The sequence below is a fragment of the Hippocampus zosterae genome, chromosome 6 (genome assembly GCF_025434085.1).
Source record: "Hippocampus zosterae strain Florida chromosome 6, ASM2543408v3, whole genome shotgun sequence".
In the NCBI taxonomy this organism is placed as follows: domain Eukaryota; kingdom Metazoa; phylum Chordata; class Actinopteri; order Syngnathiformes; family Syngnathidae; genus Hippocampus; species Hippocampus zosterae.
In genome coordinates, this window is record NC_067456.1 from 13,011,462 (window position 1) to 13,033,031 (window position 21,570).

A 21,570-nucleotide genomic window follows, 5' to 3' on the forward strand; every position below is an offset into this window, starting at 1 on the left:
CCATAAGGATGTTTTTTATGGTCACCTAAAAGTTTACAATGCTTTTTATTTATTTTTTTCTATTTTCCCAGTTGAAGGTTAAGCTCTTCTTTCATAAAGGTCTAATCATGTCTCTTTCCCAGTTACCCTCACCGTAAATTTGGAAAAATCAACACCGTTACAGCTTGAGTCATTTCACCACCACAGTGCAACGTTCACAGTTGAATACCCCTAAAGTTGTGCCGTTTAACCCGTCGTGTCACACGTGATGTTACTTAAGACCTCCCCGGGTCTCATGAAAGCTCAGCAACACTGATGTTGACAGCCAGACCAGTCTCAACCGGAGCGGTTGCGAGAAGAACGTGAAAACGCAAGATCTTCCACAAGTTACATGAAGTAAGCAGACGTTCAAAGAAGTTGTAGTCCAGTGTCACCAGATGCGCTGCTACATGTCATCGAGGGAGCAGGGTGTTCAGATGTTTTTGCCCTTTAAAATGATTTTACCGTTTAAAAAAATGAAAATAGAAAGAAATGCTTCATTCATAGTTTGCTTGATTATTTCTTTAATTTCCTACGGACAACAATGTTTTTAATAGGTCGAAAAAGGATCAGGCATCTTCGAACTTATATTGTATATTAAATGTCATTTCAGTTACCGGTATATCATCAAAATCATACATTTCATCACACAAAACAAAAGACAATCAAACGGGCCGAGTGTAAAAATGTGTTAATTTTTCAAAGTGCATCCTTTCAAAAACCCACAATTAATTCAAATAATATGTTCTATGACAACGTAAGTAACGAAGTAATGGCTTATTACGTAATTAGACGTACAGGAGGCTGCCATGTTTGGCCACCATCTTTCTGCTACAGATACTCAGAGGAGACAAATTTTGCGAGCCTAGTAGCAAGTGTAACAAATTCCATGCACTTAGTGCGAGGCAATACGAAAAATCTTTTGGGATGATATATTGCTTGCACCTCTGCTGGGGACATTTACAAGTCTACCACCATAGCCTTGCAAAGTGTGGTCTCTCTAAGACACCGTAGTGCACGTGCTTGCACCTTTCGAGCTCAGGTCATTGCATTCTATTAGTTCACCACGAGATAGCAGTGAATTCTACACACTGTACCTGTAAACGCAGAAATGTTCAAACAAACCGTGTAATTCGGATACCTTAATGCGAACATGTAAATGCGAAATGGCATTGACAGACAAAGTGAAATTATTACTGTCATTTTAAACCTTTGAATAACTGCTACAACTCATAAACCGAGTATACAATATTCAGAGAATATATTCTCTGTTCTATGAGAACAACAAATATTAGAACGGGCAAAATGTGGTGCTGCGTTGCGCTGAAAAGGCCACGATGTAGCAGGGGTGAAAGCAATGAACCGCAATCATCAGGGCTCACCCGACATCTGGAAAATCCGTGGGGATTTTTGCTTCACGAGCATACCTGCTCGCTCTGAGACATTACAAGAGGCTTTATGTTCCCTGCTCGACAAAGTGCTGCAGTGGGGTCGTCAGGATGGAGTCGTCGCGTGAGAGTCAACATGAGTCAAACTCAAAGCACTTTGTACTATTCTCAGCAGCAAAGCTGCGATTTGACACTTGAAATAATCTTCGCGCACACACGAACGCCTGCGATAATTAAATGCGATTACATTTGCTTTAGAGGAGATAAATCACACTGGGCACCCACAGGAAAAACAGACAACCCGAACATTTTCACACCATAACACAGAGTCAGTGACCCATACAATCATATAAGCCCGTCAATTGCCCATTCCAACTCACAATCACTTTCCCTCCGCCATGCATAACCATTTATTTGCTGCCTTCTGGCCTTCACTGTCTGTGACTATTGATCCGACAGTGCTCCATGCTCTGATTTAGAGGCCATGATACGGTTTGCCACGAGCCAAACAGGAAGGGGGATGGGACTATTGATTAACACACAGCTCTGCTATGAGCGCCGCACTCCTCTATGACAATTCACCTAATTCCTTTTCAAACCTCATGAGCATCGCATTCACATTTGTCCTGACTCTGCTCTCCTTCGTGCCCCAGCTGGATCATCCGCTCTGACGATACAGCCAATGTAGTGAAACCATCCACCCACACCCCTACAATGCATACCAATTGATTCTCAATAGCATGTGCCAGTGGTGATTTCCTCAAACCCAAATTGAGTTATACTATTGGGTGTGAGTGGGCATGTGTGTTTGCCCTACACAGAGTATCAGATATGGGTCTCAAAAGAAGCTTACACACACACACGCGCGCGCACGCACACACACACACACACACACACTTGCAGAGAGGCAGGCTCAATCATGCAGAACCCACCCGCCCAAAAAAACAGTAAAGTTCAAATCTGCTGCTATACTGCCACCAAGTGACGGCCAAGGAAACAATAGGCATGAGGGCAACTTCAACTGTTTATTGACCAAAATAACAGCATACATCCAATTTCATTCAGCACGACAAAAATACTGATATAGATAACGATATAAAATAAATGATTTCATGTAGGAGTTGCCATAAAAGTGAATTTGCATGTTGAGGTCAATGTGGAAATGGCATATATGAAGTAAAAGGCATTTTTTGTTGCATATGATCATAAAGAATGCAAGAAGGCAAGACAGTAAGAGAAAAAAAAATGAATACTCATCACGTTATTTGTGCCAAGGCATGGTGCCAAGTAATTGTTTCCCGTACAAGTTACTCATGCGCTGTCTATAAAGTGACCCAAAATTTACAAATCGACAAGGGAATAAATATCTTTCAAATTTTGCAAAACAAATCCAAGCGAAGCACATCAAAATAAATCTAAATCCAGAATTGGCAGGGCCCAGTTACCTAGCATGTGACTATAGGTCTTCCTTGTCTTCTGCATCCAGCACTATGCCTTGACTTTGGATGTTGGTAGATAAAGACTTTTCAACGTCTGCATCATGTCTGCTTCTGGGTCCAAATTCCGCTCCTCACCTGACAGTACATGCTGACCAGTCATGAACCCAGCATACTCAAACACAATCCATTGAGCCACAAACATCACTAACTGCTACCAACGACCCATTCCTCCACCTCCAATCAGGGAGTGAACGCTTCACAGGCCTTTTCAGCGCCAACCCCTCGTGTCGCTCCTTCTCGATGGGTCGCGTAGGATGTCACAAGCGCCTACTGGCTGCTATCATCCTCAGTCTGCCAACCACCCCCACACCCTTCGTGTAAACTGTCTTTTCCTCCATGTCTCTTTCACCTGTGCCTTCTACTCGCCCCAGTTTTTCATGTGCCAGCATCTATTTTACCACCCCCATGTTTTGTTTTTAGAGTCAGATTTTTCGTATTGTGAATAAGGCCCCAATTTTGTTAACCTCCTTTCTGATTCCGATGACAATTTTGACACTGACTTTGGTTTTCGTGGTCCCTTCCCCAGTCGTTATTCAAGATCTTGTCAGTTTTTGCTCACTCACCTAAGCACATCTAAGATTTTTATTTTTCCTCTCTAAAGGTTGTTTTTCCCCTTTTGTCAATAGAGTTGTACAGAGGGAAAAGCTTTGCAATAATCTATCTTGAGTTCATCGTTTTCATTTTAGAAAAAAAACAGGCATTTGTACAGGAGTGTGTTGACTTTTTTTGCACACATGCTTTATACAGTGATCCTTCGCTACTTCGCGGTTCGTTTATCGTGGGTTCAGTGCATCGCAGATTTTTTCAAACATTAATTTTTTTTAAACATACATGGAGTACAGTACTGTATATGTTGCTCTATATGACTCGCTGTTGTTTTGCAGCTTTTCGCGGCCCGTTTTCAGACTTTTAAAAAAAGTTTTTTTTTTTTACCTGTTTAGGTTAAATGGACACTACTTCGCGGATTTTCGTTTATCGCGGGTAGTTTTGGTCACCATTAACCGCGATAAATGAGGGATTACTGTATATGACAAGTTGACTGATTTGTCATAGAGAAGTGAAATTAAAAATATGCCTTAACATTACAGTAAGGCATAGATTTTTTAAAAATACATTAAATACATTCATGGTTGTTGTGAAACAAAGCTATGTCATTTGAATTGTTATAATCTGTTTAAGGCTATTCAGCATGTACATTCATTTAGTTTTGAGTTCATGTGTTCAAATAAATTATATTAGCTGCAAAAGCCCGTGCATGTGTCATTTTAGATTATGATTGTACACATATCAACACATGTAATTCAGCCACCCTCCTCCCAACCCGTCAAAAAAAAAAGATTTTAAGGCAAATTTATGTTAAACTGAGACTTGCAGTTTGGCTTTCAGGTATAGGACATACACTGTATATGTGCAGCCCATTGCACACAATGAGAGTATAATCAGATTTTGATGATTTAATGATTTTGATTTTGCGCTGATGTGAATTCCCGTTCAGATCTGCCAGGCAAAAGTATGCAAATGGATTGCCAGAAATGCAAAGTTATGAAAATCAAATGCAAAAACATCTGCATTCACAAGCACTCACTTTCTACTCAGGCCCGGTAAGACACTTTGGATTTAAAAACAAGGGCTTTGAACTTTGATATGTCTGGTTAGACATTTCAAGTGTGTCAAATTAAAAACTGTCATGGTTTATTTCCAACTGCAATTAAATAGCTTTATTTTAACTCATTCAGTACGAGCCAATTCTGGACCTAGTCTGAAAAGACGTTTGAAGACGTCTTTGAGAGTGAATGACTTATGCACAGTATACTGAGATTCTTTCTCAGTTAATTTTTTTCCATGATGCAAAAAAAAAAAGACATTACCCCTCCCATATCAAAGTACTGTATCAATGTGTTCTCTTGCTGTTTCTGCCGCCGAGCTGCCAAGTTTTTGTTTTTCAGGTAGAGGATCATCAACAGCCAGCTCTACTGTGGTAGTCACAGCTGTTTTCAGTCTCTAAAAAGAAGAAAGGGGAAGATTTAAAACCAATACTTAAAATGCGGCTGCATCTTCAACACTCACAGTACACACTCCCCAGCCAGCCACAACATTCAAAAGACCTACACATTCTATCCAAACGTCTATTCCGCTTGTTCGCATTATGGGTCAATTGCAGGCTAGCCCCACTGACTTTGGGCAAGAAGTGGGCTACACACGGAAATGATAGCCAGCAAATCTCAGCGCAACTAATACTCTACTTTATTCATATAGTGCTTTCACAACAGCTGCAGAACACTTTTACAGAACACATGAATGACATAGACAAACAATATCACACTTATGAACAATACAGCCTTCATCATAGCCATCGTCAGCCCTTAGGACAATGTTGGTTCTTCAATTAGACGAGCATTTTTTTTTTTTTACGTGGAAGGAGCACCTGAAGAAACCCATGCAAGGACATGGAGATCATGCAAATACCACACAGGAAGTCCTGTCCAGTAGTTGTGTTAAAAATTGTGCTGTAGCGATGACATGCGTGGAGATTTTAGACATGCATGCGAGTGTGCGGACTGCATTTGATCGGAGATTTGGATCTACATACAACTTCAACAGCAAGACTGGGTTGCTGACGCAAAGGAAAGTGCTGCCCAGCTTGACCTATATCAATCTTGTGCAATTAGTATGTGCACAATCGTCATATGGTACTAGTCATCCAAAGGCAATTTTCCAGTGCTGCAATGTAGGACGCAAATGAACTGAATTCATTCGATGCCAGCTGTTTTTCTCAAATTGAGAATGCCGGTGCCAGCCATTCTTGACCATTTTGGACATTTCTCTTTTTGCACGATAACTATAAACAAGGATATGGGAAGCAACAGCCCCCTGCCCGCCGACTACTACAGCCAACAAAGACACACATACATGGCATTGTCAATGACAAATGACCCTTAGTTAGTGCCGTTTGCCTTTCAGTATGACAGCCGCCAATGCATTGTGGGAAATGCAGAAAACCTCAAACCCCTCTATTCTGTCACACATTTATGTGACATGTGAAATATTAGGATTGAAAAACCCAGGGGTCTTTTTAGGATTTTTTAAAACACGAATATGAGCATACTTGGGTTTTTGGGCGTTTCCATGGCATTCAGGTTTTAAAAGTTTTTTTGACTGCATGTAAATGCAGTCAAAGTAAGGCGAAGCAAAATGAAATGCTCCACTGCAAAAAACAAAAACAAATTGCATTGGTTCTCTCTTGTCCCATTGCCCCATTTCTGTAGTGGAGAAATCATTTTCTAAGAAATGTTGGCGGCCCGGTAGTCCAGTGGTTAGCACGTCGACTTCATAGTGCAGAGGCACCGGGTTCAATTCCAGCTACGGCCTCCTTGTGTGGAGTTTGCATGTTCTCCCTGGGCCTGCGTGTGTTTTCTCCGGGTATTCCGGTTACCGGTACCTCCCACATACCAAAAACATGCATGGCAGGCTGATTCATCACTCAAAAATTGTCCCTAGGTGTGAGTGAGGGTGTGCATGGTTGTTTGTCTCTGTTTTTGCTGCGATTGGCTAGTAAGCGATTTGGGGTGTCCCCCGCCTCCTGCCCGAAGACAGCTGGGATAGGCTCCAGCACCCCCTGCAACCCTAGTGAGGATAAAGCGGTTCGGAAAATGGGTGGATGGATGGATGGATGGATGCTCGTGAAATACTGTTCTGATCCAAAGACAACATTCTATCCAGACCTAGTGAAGTTCCAACCTTCAAATTCTTGTTATCTTGGCACATGATGTTATGTATGAATAAAGCTGATGTAAGCAACTACAGTAAACAAAAAAAAATTAGTACAGTAAACGAATGCTATGGGAAATCATAAAATCCCATTCTGGTGAATGAGGATTCATAGAAGTTTAAAAAAAACTGAACACAAAACATCAAATGAACATGTAAATGTGTATGGGCTGCTGAACAGAAAGTTTTAGTATCAGTGAAAGAGTTACAGAGTGAGTTTAGCAGGCGTGCTTGCACTGAAAAGAAAACAGTCACAGAGAACAGCCAAACAAAGGCACACAATTTGCACAGTCATGATCCCATACATCCGTCCTATTCTCACCGAGAGAAAAGAGCCTTTGTTGTTATAGATCTCATGAATGGCTCCAATGGGAATCCAGATCAGAGAGACCAGTGAGACGCCCCATCCCACCACTTCAGCCCACAACGGGTACTTATATGTCCCATACTGAACAGGAGTGTACTGGATGATGCTGGAGACCAGTATGCACTACAAAAAAGAAAACATCAAGTTAGGTGTACGGTGCAGGCGATCATGCTCGTTTTGTTTTTATATGCGGTGAACCACCACTTACTCACGGTTCAGCATTCTTGGAGTCACCTATTCGCAATATTTTGCCTTTTTTTTTTAAATCTATGCTCTGGCCTTCCTGTGATTGTAAATGGTTGTTTGTCTCTGTGTGCCCTGCGATTGGCTGGCAACCTGTTCAGGGTGTCCCCCGCCTACTGCCCGAAGACAGCTGGGATAGGCTCCAGTACACCCGTGACCCTAGTGTGGATAAGTGGTTTGGATAGTGGATGGATGGATGTTGTTTTGTTTTTGTTTTTTTTGGGGGGGGGGGGGAGCAATGTCCATTTTTTGTGGAAAGTGCCTATTAGAAGTTTATTTCCATTTTATCCAACAATTTTTGGGGGAACTAGTTTTTTTTTCCAGAACATTTATAATGAGCATTAATTATACACTGATTTTCGCTATTCACTAGCCGGCCTGGTCCGTATCCTTCCACCCTATTTGTACATGAATGTGTACGTATGTGTGTGTATATGTATATGTTTATGCAGGGATCACAACTACCTTTTTGGATTGATGCACCCAACTTATTTTCTTGGCCAGAGCATAGATTTAAACTCTGGACCTCTGTACAAAAAAAAAAAAAAAAAAAAGCCAAAATATTGCAAATAGGTGACTCCAAGAATCGCCAAAAAATCGTTCAAAATATTTCTTTTTCTTGCAGAGCAGTTTTAGACGGATGGACGAACAGACGGACGGACGGACGGACGGACGAACAGACAGACGGACAGACAGATAGAGAAGAATGTAATCGTGTTCGAAGAGAGCCTCACCAGCACCAGCAAAGGACAGATAAGGAACCAGCACACGCGAAAGAAGATGTTCGCAGGCTTTCCGAGCATCTTCTCAATCATATAAGAGATGCGGCGGACCCCTAGTGGAATACGACAAGTTCTTATTACATAAAACACAAACCAATACATCTCAACTGGTTCTGGCAGCTTGGCAGTGAATGCGGCTCCCACAACAGCCTTACAATTTAACAGACACGGCACAACATCAAATGAGGATCTTACCGAACAACCAGCAGACTGCAATAACCTCAAAGAAAGCCAAGAACATGAGGGACACCACAGCAGTGTAGTGGTCCATCAACTGAAACACATATATACCACCCTGTGGGGAAAAAAAAAAGAAATCATCACTTGTGATACATTTGTGGCGTCGCAGCTGAAAAGATGAGAAATTGAACAAATGGAATCATTCAAACACATCTGCATTACCTTTGTAACATGTGGAAGTCCAAAAAGAAAGCTGACAATACAAACAAGCAGGGCCAATAGCTCTTCCCTCTTGAGAAAGTGCAGAATTTGTGTTCTAAATTCATCTTTTATGAATGTCAAAGCCACCTCAAGTGTGGCAAACTGCAGAAGAAAGGAAACATGTTCTTACTTTGTTCGGGAGTGGGGTGGGGATTGTCCTGTGATAACAATATTATGCAATCAACTGGCAAACATTTTAGAGTCATTTATGAATCTTTGAAATGAATGAGAAATCAAAAGACCGCTGAAAAGTATAACATCCCTCATTGAAACTATAAATGGTACTGCTATTACCATGATACTAATACATCAAGTGGAAATTGTAAAGTGGGCAATAACAGGCCAATAACATAATTAGCAGATGAACTATCATTGTAAGAGTGTGGATGTTTACCTGGCTGTCCAGACCAAGACAGAGCAGCATAAAGAAAAAGAGAGGAGCCCACAGCTGAAAGGCCGGCATAGTGGAGAGGGCTTCAGGGTACACAACAAACACAAGACCGGGACCTTTAAAAAAAATTAATTTAATTTTAAAAATCCCAGTCAGAATATTGGTTATTTGTATTAGAAATACAAATGCAAGACATTTAATGATTTATGCCATCAAATGAACCAGAAACATTCAATGTTAGGGTTACCTCAAGAGCAGTTTAAGATTACTGGCTGGATTGAAAAGACGTTTTCGAGACACAAAATCTGACTTGTATGCGACGATGGCTTTCAGAACTGTTTCCTTGTTGCCTACCGTCTGTTGATATGTTGTCCACGGGGAGATTATGAATGTGTGCCATGTAGCCAATAGCTGAGAAGATCACAAAGCCAGCCAGAATGCTTGTGAAGGAGTTGATGAATGATACAATCAAAACATCTCTGGAAGAGAAGATGGGTCAAATAAATAATAATAAGAATAACGAGAAGAAGAAGGAAAAGAAGAAGATCAAGAAGACTGCAATCCCATTGTTTGTGTCAGAACAAAAGTGTGTCTAAAGTATCAAAAGACAAACAGCCTTGCTGGAGTACATATACACACACACAAAATATATATAAATATATATATATATATATATATATATATATATATTATTTTTTGGCCCTATATTACCGCCCTAGACTCATGGTACCTCAATAACAATCTTAGAATATATCATTAATAAGGGGAAGTAACAAAGTAAAGGAATACAATTTGAGGAAAAACATGACTCAGGCCTTTTATATTACCTCGTGATGTTGTTGTTGAACTTATTGTAACTTGCCAGTGAAATCATGGAACCAAAAGCAATTCCCAGGGAATTGAACACTTGGGCTGCTGCATTAACCCAAACCTGCGTGTGAGGCAATACAAATCAGGCAGACGAATAAACAAAAAGAGCATACATCTCTTAATTAAACTGAGTGAGACATGTTTTAAGTTGTCCTTATTAATTATTATTACTGTTTGTATGTTACACGGATTGAGGAATTATTACTGATAATTCAGAAGTTTCACCAGTGTGTGTGTGTGTGTGTGCGTAAGTGTGTCAAATCTTCTTCAGTGACAACCTTTTTTATCTCCCCAAACTCTGTTGCACAAACTATGTTATTATTCCCAAACATTACTGCGAACTTGTATCCCTACTGACCATATGTTTTACAGCCAGAGATTATTGTCACCATTTTATTTCTCTTGGACAATTATTTGCACATGCATACTCATCCCGCACAGCCAAATTCGAGGCAGAAAGTCACTTATAATAATTGATAATAATCGAAACGTTTAAAACCAATTTAACGATACAGTTACATTTATTTTACAGATGATTTCACCTTGACTTCAAAAAGTTTGTTCCAGACAGGAGTCACAAAGTACAGGACACCCTCCTTGGCACCAGGTAGCTGCATATTGTTGATGAGCAGGGCGAACAAGATGAAGTATGGGAATGTAGCAGTGAAATAAACAACCTGTAGGAGAAAATCAATAGGACATGCATCAAAAAAAAAAATCTATAGAAAGGTTTTAAATGTTTGGAATTCAGATTTATTTCTTTTTTTTAGTCTTCACCGGTTCTGAGAACCGTGTCTTTGAACTTTGATGCAAATGGGCGAATAAATTGTCAAGATAAACATTCAAGCAATACAAAACAACAAGTCTATCTTGTCTATTCTGACCTTGCCAGATGATCTGACTCCTTTAAAAATGCATAAATACACTAAGCCCCAGGCAAGTAAGAGACAGCCAAAGAGTTCCCACTGAAAGCCACCAACATCTTCGATGCCACTGGTTTTCTCCAGAAGCCTGCGACTGAAAATCCAAAATTAAAAAAAAAAAAAAAAACACAAAAGATTCATTAATTCATGAACATCTAACATAACAACAGGGGACTCTATACAGTAAAAACATACCAATAGAAGGCTGATTATTGCACTCCAAAGAGGACAAAATGTCAGTTTCCAAACAACGGGCATTTTTTTAAAATTACGTAGCGGACATTTTTGTGGTTTAGGGAGTGTAGAATGGGGGCTTGTTCATTCTTGTTGTGGCTTAGGTATGTAACTTCATACACGTGAAAAGCAAAATGCACAGTGCTTTTACATGTTCCTGATTTTGTCATGTCATGCATCAGCAATCATATCTTTGGTCCTGTAGCTGGGATGCGTCCTGTTTCCACAGGTCATCCTTTGATTTTTGAGATGTTTCTGCACCTTTATTACCGTGTTGTGCAACCGTGATACATTGATCTGGCTGACATTATTTGCCAAGGCACACCCCCGTCTATGAAGTTTCACAATTAACAGTGCGTGTTCAAGCAAGCACTAAACACGAAATCAACAGCAGAGCTCAGAGACAGGATTTTGCCGCCGTCGAGAAACACATTGTCGCTATGTCACGGCTTCAGCATTCCTCTGTGGGAAGAGGAGATCCTTCCATCAGGAGAACCATCTTTGCTGCAACAAGAGAGATGCTCTCACCATGCTGGGAGTAAACCTTGCCCCGCTTATCACCTAGCCAGTAAGCCAGTAAGGCCTGGTGGGAAGCAGCTTCATGCTGTGAGGATGATACTGGGGAGATCGTAGGAAATAAAAGGAATGGGGGAAAGACGGATGCAAAAATGTACAGTGATATTCTGGGTGAAGACACAGACGTGTGAACTTGACTTCAAGCTGGGGCAAAGGTTCATCTTTCAGCAGGACAGCGAATGTAAGTACACTGCCAGGGTAAAAAAAAGGACTGGCTTGAGGACAACTCAGTGAATGTCCTCGAGTGATCCAACCGAGCAGAGACTCGAATGCAACGGGACATTTAAGGAAAGACAGGCCAACAGCTGTGCACCAACACACCCCATCCAAACCGCCTCGCTTAAAGATGAATGAGCAAGACTGTCGAAAGATTGTATTGGATTGGATATAACTTTGTCAACTGTGTTGTATGCACAGATGAAATGCCTTCCCTCTCAACATAAAACAAGAAACAAGATACGATAGGTGCGCCAAGCTTATGGTATTGGATTCTAAAAGTCTTTCTTGGGGCTTGAACTACTGATAAAGGTGCATCAAAAAATACTAAGCAAAGGCCGTGAATATTTAATATACACGTGATTTCTTAGGGTTTTTTTTTTTATTTGTAATGTATTTGCAGGATTGAAAAAAAAAATCCCAGAAACATCTTTTGCGGTGTTAATTTGGGATATACTAAGCAAAGGCCATGAATATTTTATGTACATGTGATTTCTTAGATTTTTTGTTGTTGTTATTTGTAATGTATTAGCAGGATTGAAAAAGAAACATCTTTTGTGGTGTTATTTTGGGATATTGTGCGTAGAATTTTGAAGAATACAATGAATGTATTCAATTTTGGAGTAAGGCTGCGACATGGCAAAATGTGGAAAATGCAAAGCTTGGTCAGTAACGATCAAACCATCAAAAGTGAAATAAAAATGCAATTAAGGCTGCTCACTCAAAGAACTGTTGACTCGCGGACTGCATATCTGTGGCATTGCCGGGGAAACCACTGGAACAGTTCTCAAAGACATTCCAGCTGTTGTTACAAGTCTTCCAAGGAGGTGTTGCTCCAAAGGAGCGAAACAAATAGAAAAGAGCCCAGCTCATGAGCACATTGTAGTAGGTGCAGAAGACGTAGGATATTATCACAGTTGCAAGACCAACACCTGCGATGAAAGATTAGTTGTCAGACATCACTGTTTGAGACAGTATCATAACACATGACAAACCTTTTCAGTGAAAGACAAACATCCACTTGTCTCAGTCTGTAATGTGCGCTGGTTATAAAAAAAATTAAATCGACACACCCCTGTTAAAATCCCATGCCAATCATGAGTCAAATTATTTCAAAATGTCTCCTAACATGAGTGTGACCTGTAACCATTGCATGTAAACTTAAAAAAAATAAAAATTAAACTATCTCAAGGGAATACGGTTGCAAGTGTGCAATCCTTCTCTTAACCGGGCATTCGGCTAGGAGGTAAATAAAGTTCAGATGTTCAGTATGCTTTTCTTGACTTTTTTGTAGTCGGGTCTAACACAAGCCATGAGGTTCCGCAGCATCACTTGAATCTCGTCGTTCAAAGGTTTCAGTCTACAGAAGAGTTAAAAAAAAAAGATTCAATGCATTAAATATACAGAGAAAAAGGAAAAAAGTCACTATCAAGTGGAGAAAAAAAGGCACCGCATTACAAAGACCTTGACATACCCTTAACATTGCTGAAATGACTCAAAGCAAACTGGACAGGCAGACTGCAAAGCGGCCAAAGGTAACATTGCAAGAAAGTAGTGGCTGTTTGTCTGAGCTGAGGCTGGAGTGGCAAGACAGCCTTATCTTACCAGAACACACTTATCTTACTGCGGAACCTTTACTTGGGTAACTCTTTGGGGAACTCCTACTCCTTAGTGAATATTTCTGCTGAGATGTGTTAATTTATCCCATTACATGGAGCTATATTCCAATCGCTACTTTTTCTTTGTATCCATCTATTAGTGCTTGCGCCATCTATTTGTCCTAGTGCAACAGTGAGTCTTGCACCGAGGGTGATGTCACACGACTCGGTTTCACCAAATAAAACAACCGGCAGCGATGCTTGACTTCTGGTTTAACAATCAAACCGAGCCCATCTACTTGTCCGAGCGCGACAGTGAGACTTGCACCTCGGGTGATGTCACCCGACATTCCGGTTTAACAATCAAACCGAGCCAGACAGTAACATGACAAGAACACCTCTCTCCACGGGCCTGCAGAAAAGCAACATTTTTTTTGAAGCATGATTGGAATCTTCATTTATTTTGCAGACTATGAAAAAGAACGGTTATGCCATGAGTGGTTATCTATGCCTGCATTAAAAATTCCAAATCCAACAACAAGAACAGTTTTCTATGTAATCTCTGATGAGCTCATGTGCTTCCCCCCGCCCCAACTGTCAACAATTTAAGACCATTTGTTGTGGCTGAATTCCTCTTAATGTATCTTCCAAACCGCTTGATCCTCACTAGGGTCGCGGGGGTGCTGGAGCCTATCCCAGCTGCCTTCGGGCAGTAGGCGGGGGACACCCCGAATTGGTTGCCAGCCAATCGCAGGGCACACAGAGACAAACAACCATCCATGCCCACACTCACACCTAGGGACAATTTAGAGTGATCAATCAGTCTGCCATGCATGTTTTTGGAATGTGGGAGGAAACCGGAGTACCCGGAGAAAACCCACGCAGGCCCGGGGAGAACATGCAAACTCCACACAGGGAGGCCGGAGCTGGAATTGACCTCTGCACTGCGAAGTCGACATGCTAACCACTGGACTACCGGGCCGCCTTCTTAATGTATGTCATTATAAAATGATTAATTGTATTATTGTTTTGGTTATAGGTCACATTAAATTATGGAAAAGGTCTAAAGAAATGTATCTTCGCCTCACTGTTTATATAAAAAAAAAACAACTTGGCAAGTTGGGGTGTGTCGATTTTTTTAATCTAGTGTGTCGCAATCAAACAGTTTTTCAATTTGGATAGTGTTTTGGATAATGACTTCCTTAAACAGCTAATATCCTAGTGTTACAACAAAGCCACACTTATTTTGCCCTGTGGGGATAAACTCATGAGACACTGAGAAATGCAGCAGTGCAGAAATTACGGAATTAATATTGTCCTATACAATCAACTTGTCTGACGCCTTTTTTCTTTGTCCCGTTAGATTGCCTAACAAAACCAGTACGCAGTATACAGACTGGACTCCCCCACCAGTGCATCAAACCAAATCCCTGTCAAAAAAGAACCCCTTGGAGCAATTGCTGCTTCACTTCTCTTTTTCCGTCATTTTATTAGCCCGGCAGGAGACATGTCCCCCAAGTGGCAAAGGTGGGAACACTGACATGCTGCCATTCATTCGACTCCAGCGTGGGTCCTGATTCAACAATTTCTATTGAAATCACTGATTGGGGGTCAACATCATGGCAAATTGCACAGAGTTGCATGTGAAAATCATTCAAAAGAGTGTACAGAAAAAAACTACCTGATTTCTGGCCTCTGTTTATCACAGAGCATAAACGTGGGAGAAAGGAGTGCTAAAACAAGTGAAGGGCCCATGTTTTGATCGGGTAGATAATCTCTGTCTTTAAAGAGAAACTATGGAGAAAATCCAGTTAGAACAATGAAGACAGCATAATTCATGAATCATTGAAAAGACTTTTGACAGATGATTGATTGATTGATGGCTAAGCTGCTGCATGGTTGATGTTGGCAACACTGTTTAACAACACCATAAATGTGAGAACTGCTTGATTGCACAATATTGTTATGCATGTGGCAAATGATGACCTCATAATGTGTTATGGCTGAACGATTTTGGAAATAATCGAATTGCGAGTGTTTCCCTTACGAAATACTTTCACATGCAGGTTTGGCAACTATGATAATTATGTCACACAGATGTCTTCCTACATGTCACTTCATGCTATAAAACACGATATGTAAAGGTGGACTGCACTTCTTAAATGCTGCACTTATCATATATAATAATAATAATAATAATACATTTTATTTATGAGCGCCTTTCAAGACACCGTTAGATAAATAAAACGTGTCAAAAAGTAACAATCACGGTCTCCAGCTAATAACCTCGCACATGCTAATGTGTAGGATAACTTTAGGTTATGTCTGTTTATGATGTACCGTGACATCTTTCATTTTCAATAATGGATAAGCACATTAAAAATAAAAAATAAAATTAAAAAAGAAGAATTTTAGATACTCGCCTTCAGTGTCTCATGAGACGAAAAACTGAGAGAAAGCTCGCGCGGCACTTTTACAACTTTGCCTTCTCTGCCTGTTCTGAACTGCACCCTCAATATAGTGACCAGTCAGATGGCAGTCATTGCGATAATAAAATTGTGTTTTATCAAATCACATCACACACACAATTAATCATTCGAGCCCATACTGTGTATTATTTTTATTTCTTAAATCAAATTGTCAATAACCTCTGTGAAAATTATAACTAGCCAAGTAAGTTCTCATCCCCGCTTGTGTCGACAGTCACAAAAGGAACCCAAGGTTGACAACTATTTTTCTCACAGTGTGTCCCATTTAAATGTGCGTCATGAAATAGCTCCCTTTTTTAATAAGTCTAATGTAAATGTAGTTACTGAAACATGCAGGTTTTTCTTAAAGAGAACGCTTTGCCAAATGTTGACATACGCACTTTGCAGATCAGAAGACAATCTCATCTAACACACTGACTCAGAATGAATGAGTAGACCAAATTCAAAGGGAACAGTACCGGTACATTAGTTCAACAAAGGGCCGAGATTAAATTAGTGGCAGGTCTTTAAGCATTGGTCAGCTCCTGAACATGATACTTAATTAGTGCAACCCAATCCCAATGTAACCTCCCAACAAAGTTCTCATTGTTTGGTAACAGCAATGGATTGGGATCAAAGAATCAGCAGTGTCATAAATATCTGGATGGATTTTAACACTGAGGAAAATGTTCATGTCATAAGAAATCTGAAGGGGGGAAAAAAAACAACTCTCGGACTGCAATCAAATAAGTAACTCACCTTTTAACAGAGGGCAGACTTTGGCTAGGGCGTGCACTGGCCCTAGATTAGTGAACTGGCCAATGGCAAACTCCATAAGAAGCAGCGGGATGCCACACAAGAATACCATTATGAGGTAGGGCACCAAAAAAGCTCCTGGAGCAAAAGGAAAGAAGAGAAGAAGTCTTTATGGATGATGCTTCAGTCAGGAATGAGTTCCATGTATAGTGTGAAGATATTGAACTTAATGGCGGTTGACTTAATGACACATAATACCACGTACGCTCTTCAAAGCATTTACAAACGAGAGGAATGAAAACATTGTCAAACAGAATAAAGAAATAAAAAGTAGCTTTCTAAACATTATTGAAAGAATGTATCGTGCAAGAAAAAGATTTTGGAAAATTAACTTTTAAAATGCCTTGAAGTACCTCAATCATCGGTATGGGGGAAGCAATGTTTCTGTGGATCCAAAAGCAATCAAACTTGGAGCTGATTTTACTTCTGCTTCGCCCATTTGAGTGATAACATAACAGCTAAATGCCGTTAGTATGTTCACCACGTTTTTTTGCTGCAATGGGGCCCTTTTTCTTTTGAACGCTTACGGTATGTGAACCCTATTTGACACCAGGTGGAAGGTTATGGATTATACGTTTATATTTTCACATCGCCAGTTTTGATCATCATGAGGCCCCGGTGAGAACGGTGAGGAAACACAACCTAATTTCTGAGGTGGCTGCAAATTTTATCGAGAGTTTCAAGAGCACTCCTGCTGACATTTTACCTACATGTTGTGATTTTATAGCTTATCATTTTAACAGCCATTTTAAATGAACATTTGATTCCGTGGCGCCACTTTTAACTGAAACTATAAAAATTTAAGACTAGACGCCCTTGGAGAAATGACGCAATCAATAACTCAAAAAAGAAAATGCAGCAGTACAGAGAAGAGATGGAGAAATCGTAAACTCGTGGCTCATGATGAGATATCGTGAGAACAACTCAAATCTTATAATAAAACTTTAAAACAGGCAAGAACATCTTATTTTTCAAATCTCATCATAATTAATAAGAACAACTCCTTTCTTTTCCTCACCTTTGATCTTATAAGTAGCTCAGATTTTAACTCTTGCAGGGACAATTTATCATGTGATCATTAATGGTGCATGAAAAATCCCCACAGAACACCAACAGATGCTCTCTGTGAGGACTTTGTAGAGTCCTGAGGATTTCACGGTAACGATCGTTTCATATCATTTCCATGGGATTATTTTAACGATACCGAAAAATCATTTCCCATAAAAAACACTGCGCACTAGTTCACTGTACGCGATCGAATCTCTCCTGTGTGATCAACGGCATTTCACTGTGCCTATATGTGTGTTTGTGGTGTGGTGTCCGTTTTTCTTCTAATCTACTTCCGTGTTTTGTTTTCAGTGGTGGGGTGTGGGGGGCGGAACAGATAACGCATGCTGAGAAAGCGCGCGGATGACGGAGTGAGATGGCGGCGGGAAAAAACACAGAAAGGTGTATTACTTACGACATTTAAGAAATAGAAATGCCAGTCGAATTTTTCATTCGAGTCATCCGAAGAAAGGCGTCTCACTAAAACCACTTGTGATGTATGCACATAACACCAAAGAGAAACACGACGGGAGGCATGATTCCGAGTATTGTAGTTGGTCATTCGATCTAAAGGCGAATCACGGTGAAAATATTATGAAACAGTTTGAGTTTTTCTATAATTTAATAGTTGTAGACATAGTAACTTTATGGATATAACATTCGTCACAAGGTGTAGTAATACTAATGTTAACTGTCGGTAGAACTAACAATGACGTGTGGTAGATTTTTTGGTCTAATTGATTGTAGACTACCCAGTGCATCGTCTTGGGATAGGAAAGAGGACATCAAGCCATATCAATACTATAAGTCTATGTATAGTAATAAGGTTTTTTTTTTTACGATTCATCACGTGATTTTAATAATTCTATTCTGTTTGAATAGAAATGTACAATGTTGTCCCGTTTTAAAGTTTCATCTTGTTACATGCTTGATTGACCTCAAAGTGCTTGTGTTCAGAACATTTTGCACACAATGGAAGCACAGAGAATCAGATAGATCAAGGGACCTGAGCAGATTATACCTGACTACATCTCAGAGATGAGGATTTAACCTTCATTAGTAGACACATTGGTGCCTGTTATCTTATGACTCAGGAAAGGAAGATTTAACCTTGGACGGAAGGGAGTACTCGAACGCTCCAGCATGAGAAAGCGTCACGAGCCAGATTACAGACAATATCAGTTCAAGGAGACACTGCTCGTTAAAATGTACACGTGCATGTTAGTTTTCGGATGTTGGTGCTGGTACCAAGAGAATGCTTTGGCTGAGGGGCGACCCAACGGGGCCGTCCAGACGTGTGGCATGTTGATGAAGATGGGATTGTTTTATGTTATGTTTCTTGTAATTTGCATGTTCAATCAATAAAAAGGGCGGCAGAGGTTGCAGAGGTCAGGTGAAAGTGGGGAGCGCACACCGGGTGGCTTCAAGGAGAACTGCACCTCCTGCCGGCAGTGAAAGTCGATCTGTTCCTGCATCGAACCTTTGTTAACTGTCAGAGTGAAAATCTCTACATATTCCCATTACATGCTTTTGTAATCATAAAGGGGGTGAGTAGCCATTGATTATGTTTATTTACATAAATAGCACACACACATAATCATGTCAACAGTGTCAGGTTTACTTGTGGCCCATGGTGTATAGCCAAAGTTTGTGGTATGCTGTATTCATGATGCCATATGAATACAATAAAAGTGTTCAAAAACATATTTTGATCCATTAATTTTATTGAATAAGCCTGGAGTACACGGCTGCTGATGTAATTATGTTCATTGCTAATGCATAGTTTTCAAACATTTACCCAATAAATATTACTTTTGAGTATCAGAATTCTTGATTATGAATATAACTCAAAATAGAAAAAAGGGTTCCTATGATGAGCGTTTACAGAACCCAAAATTAGTCATTGTGGTTTCTCATTGGGTAATCCAACGGAACTGAAAAATGGTCTCTGTTAATTCCTTTCATCCTCAGGCTGTAGACCAGCGGTCCCCAACCTGTTTTGCCCCATGGATCGGTTTAATGTCAGAGAATATTTTCCGGGACCAGCCTTTAAGGTGTGACGGATAAATACAACAAAATACTATGATATGACCTGCATGAAAACTAGAATTTTCTAAACATAATAATAAACACGAATCATGACACGAGGAATGTCCTATCTGGCCGCAACACTCTCTGGTCACTATGGTCACGTTTAAACATGCCTTCAGAATAAGATAGGCCACAAATACAAAGTGCATGAAAAATACAACTCACCATCGCCACATATTATGCAGAGTGGGCTTGCTGCATGGGAATCTCCAGTTGAGATAAATCCGTATTTTAAGGAGGACTCTGATACCGTCTATTAAATGTAGCCTTATATTTCTGGAATGTCATAGGTTCCTCTTCTGTCTCCTGGCTAGGCTTTCCGAACACTTTTTTTTATTTTTTACTCGTTTTGCGAGCTCCTGGGTTTCATTTTTGCGGTAACCGATCACGTGACCGAGAAGCGCTCCTTGATTTGCATTAAGAGTAACACACCGTAGACTGATGTTACAGAGAATCTGCTAACTTTTCAAAATATTTTTTTTCAGACTCCGAAATAAATTAAACGGAAGTAATGTAAGTCCTTCATTCTGTCTGTGACGCCCGGTACCAAATGACCGATGGACGGGTACCGGTCCACGGCCCGGGGGTTGGGGACCCCTGCTGTAGACCACGCCAGAAGTAAAATCAATGACATAATATCCTGTATTTTAGCTTATCAAAATGTAAGTTCTAATAAACCCTGATAGGCCTTTTTACTGGCGAAAACACTGGAAAGTTTTGCCCTGGTTGATGCAAGGACACTGTGGTTAAATTTGGAAAGATATCCTGTGGCCCAGATTGAGTTGTCTTTTCCAAAAACCTGTCGTGAAGAGAAAGGTTGGTGACATGAACAGCCAATTTTAAGAAAAAGAGGAGATGAAATGTTGTAGTAGGGCACCACCCCAGACAAACTCAAGCGGCCACACATAGCTTCAATTATTCAGGAACTAAAGCATGCCGTGGATTATAGAGCATTAGCAGAACTTTAACGTGTTTTACAGCAAAATGTATGAATATTGACAGACAGCACGAGACAAAATTTTTTTTACAATAACTAAAATAAAATAAATTATGGGTTCCATGTTTTGAGTCCACTCTTGTGTCATTTTGTACCTCAACAATCTGTAAATTGAAACTTGTGCCCTAAATTTGGGGTGAAATTTGGAGAGTGAAAACAAACTCCTCCCTTAAAAACTCAAGTGGATTTAGATAACTGAGTGAAGCACATTTACGAAACACGTCCTCGTTGTAGCTTTGTCAGGCAATTATATATGTTTTATTTTATTATAATTTAGGTTGAAGAAAATACCAAAGAAAAAAATATATAGTTGTGACGAATTCCTCCCATCAGCGTGCAAAAGATTGTCGATGTACTTTACGGTATGAAGAAATTATATCATCAGGCATTACGTACCTCCACCGCTACTGTAGCACAGGTAGGGGAATCTCCAGACATTGCCAAGCCCGACCGCATAGCCCACCGTGGCCAGAATGAACTCCATCCGCCCGCTCCATGTGGGTCTCGCCACATCCTTCTTTCCGCCGGGTACTTGTCCAATCGAGGTTAACAAAACGCTCGTTTTCTCGTCACCCATGATCGGTTCACTACTGGTGGGATCGCCGGCCAGTGCTGAGTTGATGAGAATGAATTATTATGCGTTACACAACCGTTATATGCACGACTTTTCCCCCCACAAAAGATTAATCCGGTCACGTACAAAGAGTGAAACGGATTGAATGGGATACGGTCGTTACAGGGCTGGTCAAGTGAAATGTACTCGCGTGCGTTTGGTAATGATGACAGCGTTGTCAAGTTAGGGAGTTGTGGTCAATCCTAATCCAAAATAAAAGATTC

At 40.4% G+C, this 21,570-nt stretch overlaps 1 protein-coding gene across 1 annotated transcript; it reads right to left on the minus strand.

The window, feature by feature from the left end:
• Positions 1-2,412: 2,412 nt before the first annotated feature.
• On the minus strand, positions 2,413-21,468 carry si:ch211-225b11.1 (uncharacterized protein LOC561694 homolog). The gene is made up of 13 exons (XM_052067777.1): positions 21,130-21,468; positions 16,542-16,676; positions 12,438-12,648; positions 10,652-10,784; positions 10,310-10,444; positions 9,725-9,828; positions 9,252-9,376; positions 8,901-9,013; positions 8,468-8,608; positions 8,261-8,360; positions 8,018-8,118; positions 6,996-7,163; positions 2,413-4,906 (listed from the first exon to the last, which is right to left on the minus strand). Exons 1-13 carry the CDS (start codon positions 21,308-21,310, stop codon positions 4,784-4,786), a joined length of 1,770 nt encoding a protein of 589 aa, XP_051923737.1. The 5' UTR covers positions 21,311-21,468; the 3' UTR covers positions 2,413-4,783.
• Positions 21,469-21,570: the final 102 nt, after the last annotated feature.

Bases quoted from the DNA above. Each gene is read 5' to 3' on its own strand.
- si:ch211-225b11.1 (XM_052067777.1), bottom strand. From the start codon at position 21,310: ATGGGTGACGAGAAAACGAGCGTTTTGTTAACCTCGATTGGACAAGTA. The intron at 9,829-10,309 runs GTGAAATCATCT...CCTCACACGCAG, and splicing joins ACAAACTTTTTGAAGTCAAG to GTTTGGGTTAATGCAGCAGC. The intron at 4,907-6,995 runs GTGAGAATAGGA...TCTTCTTTTTAG, and splicing joins ACAAAGGCTCTTTTCTCTCG to AGACTGAAAACAGCTGTGAC.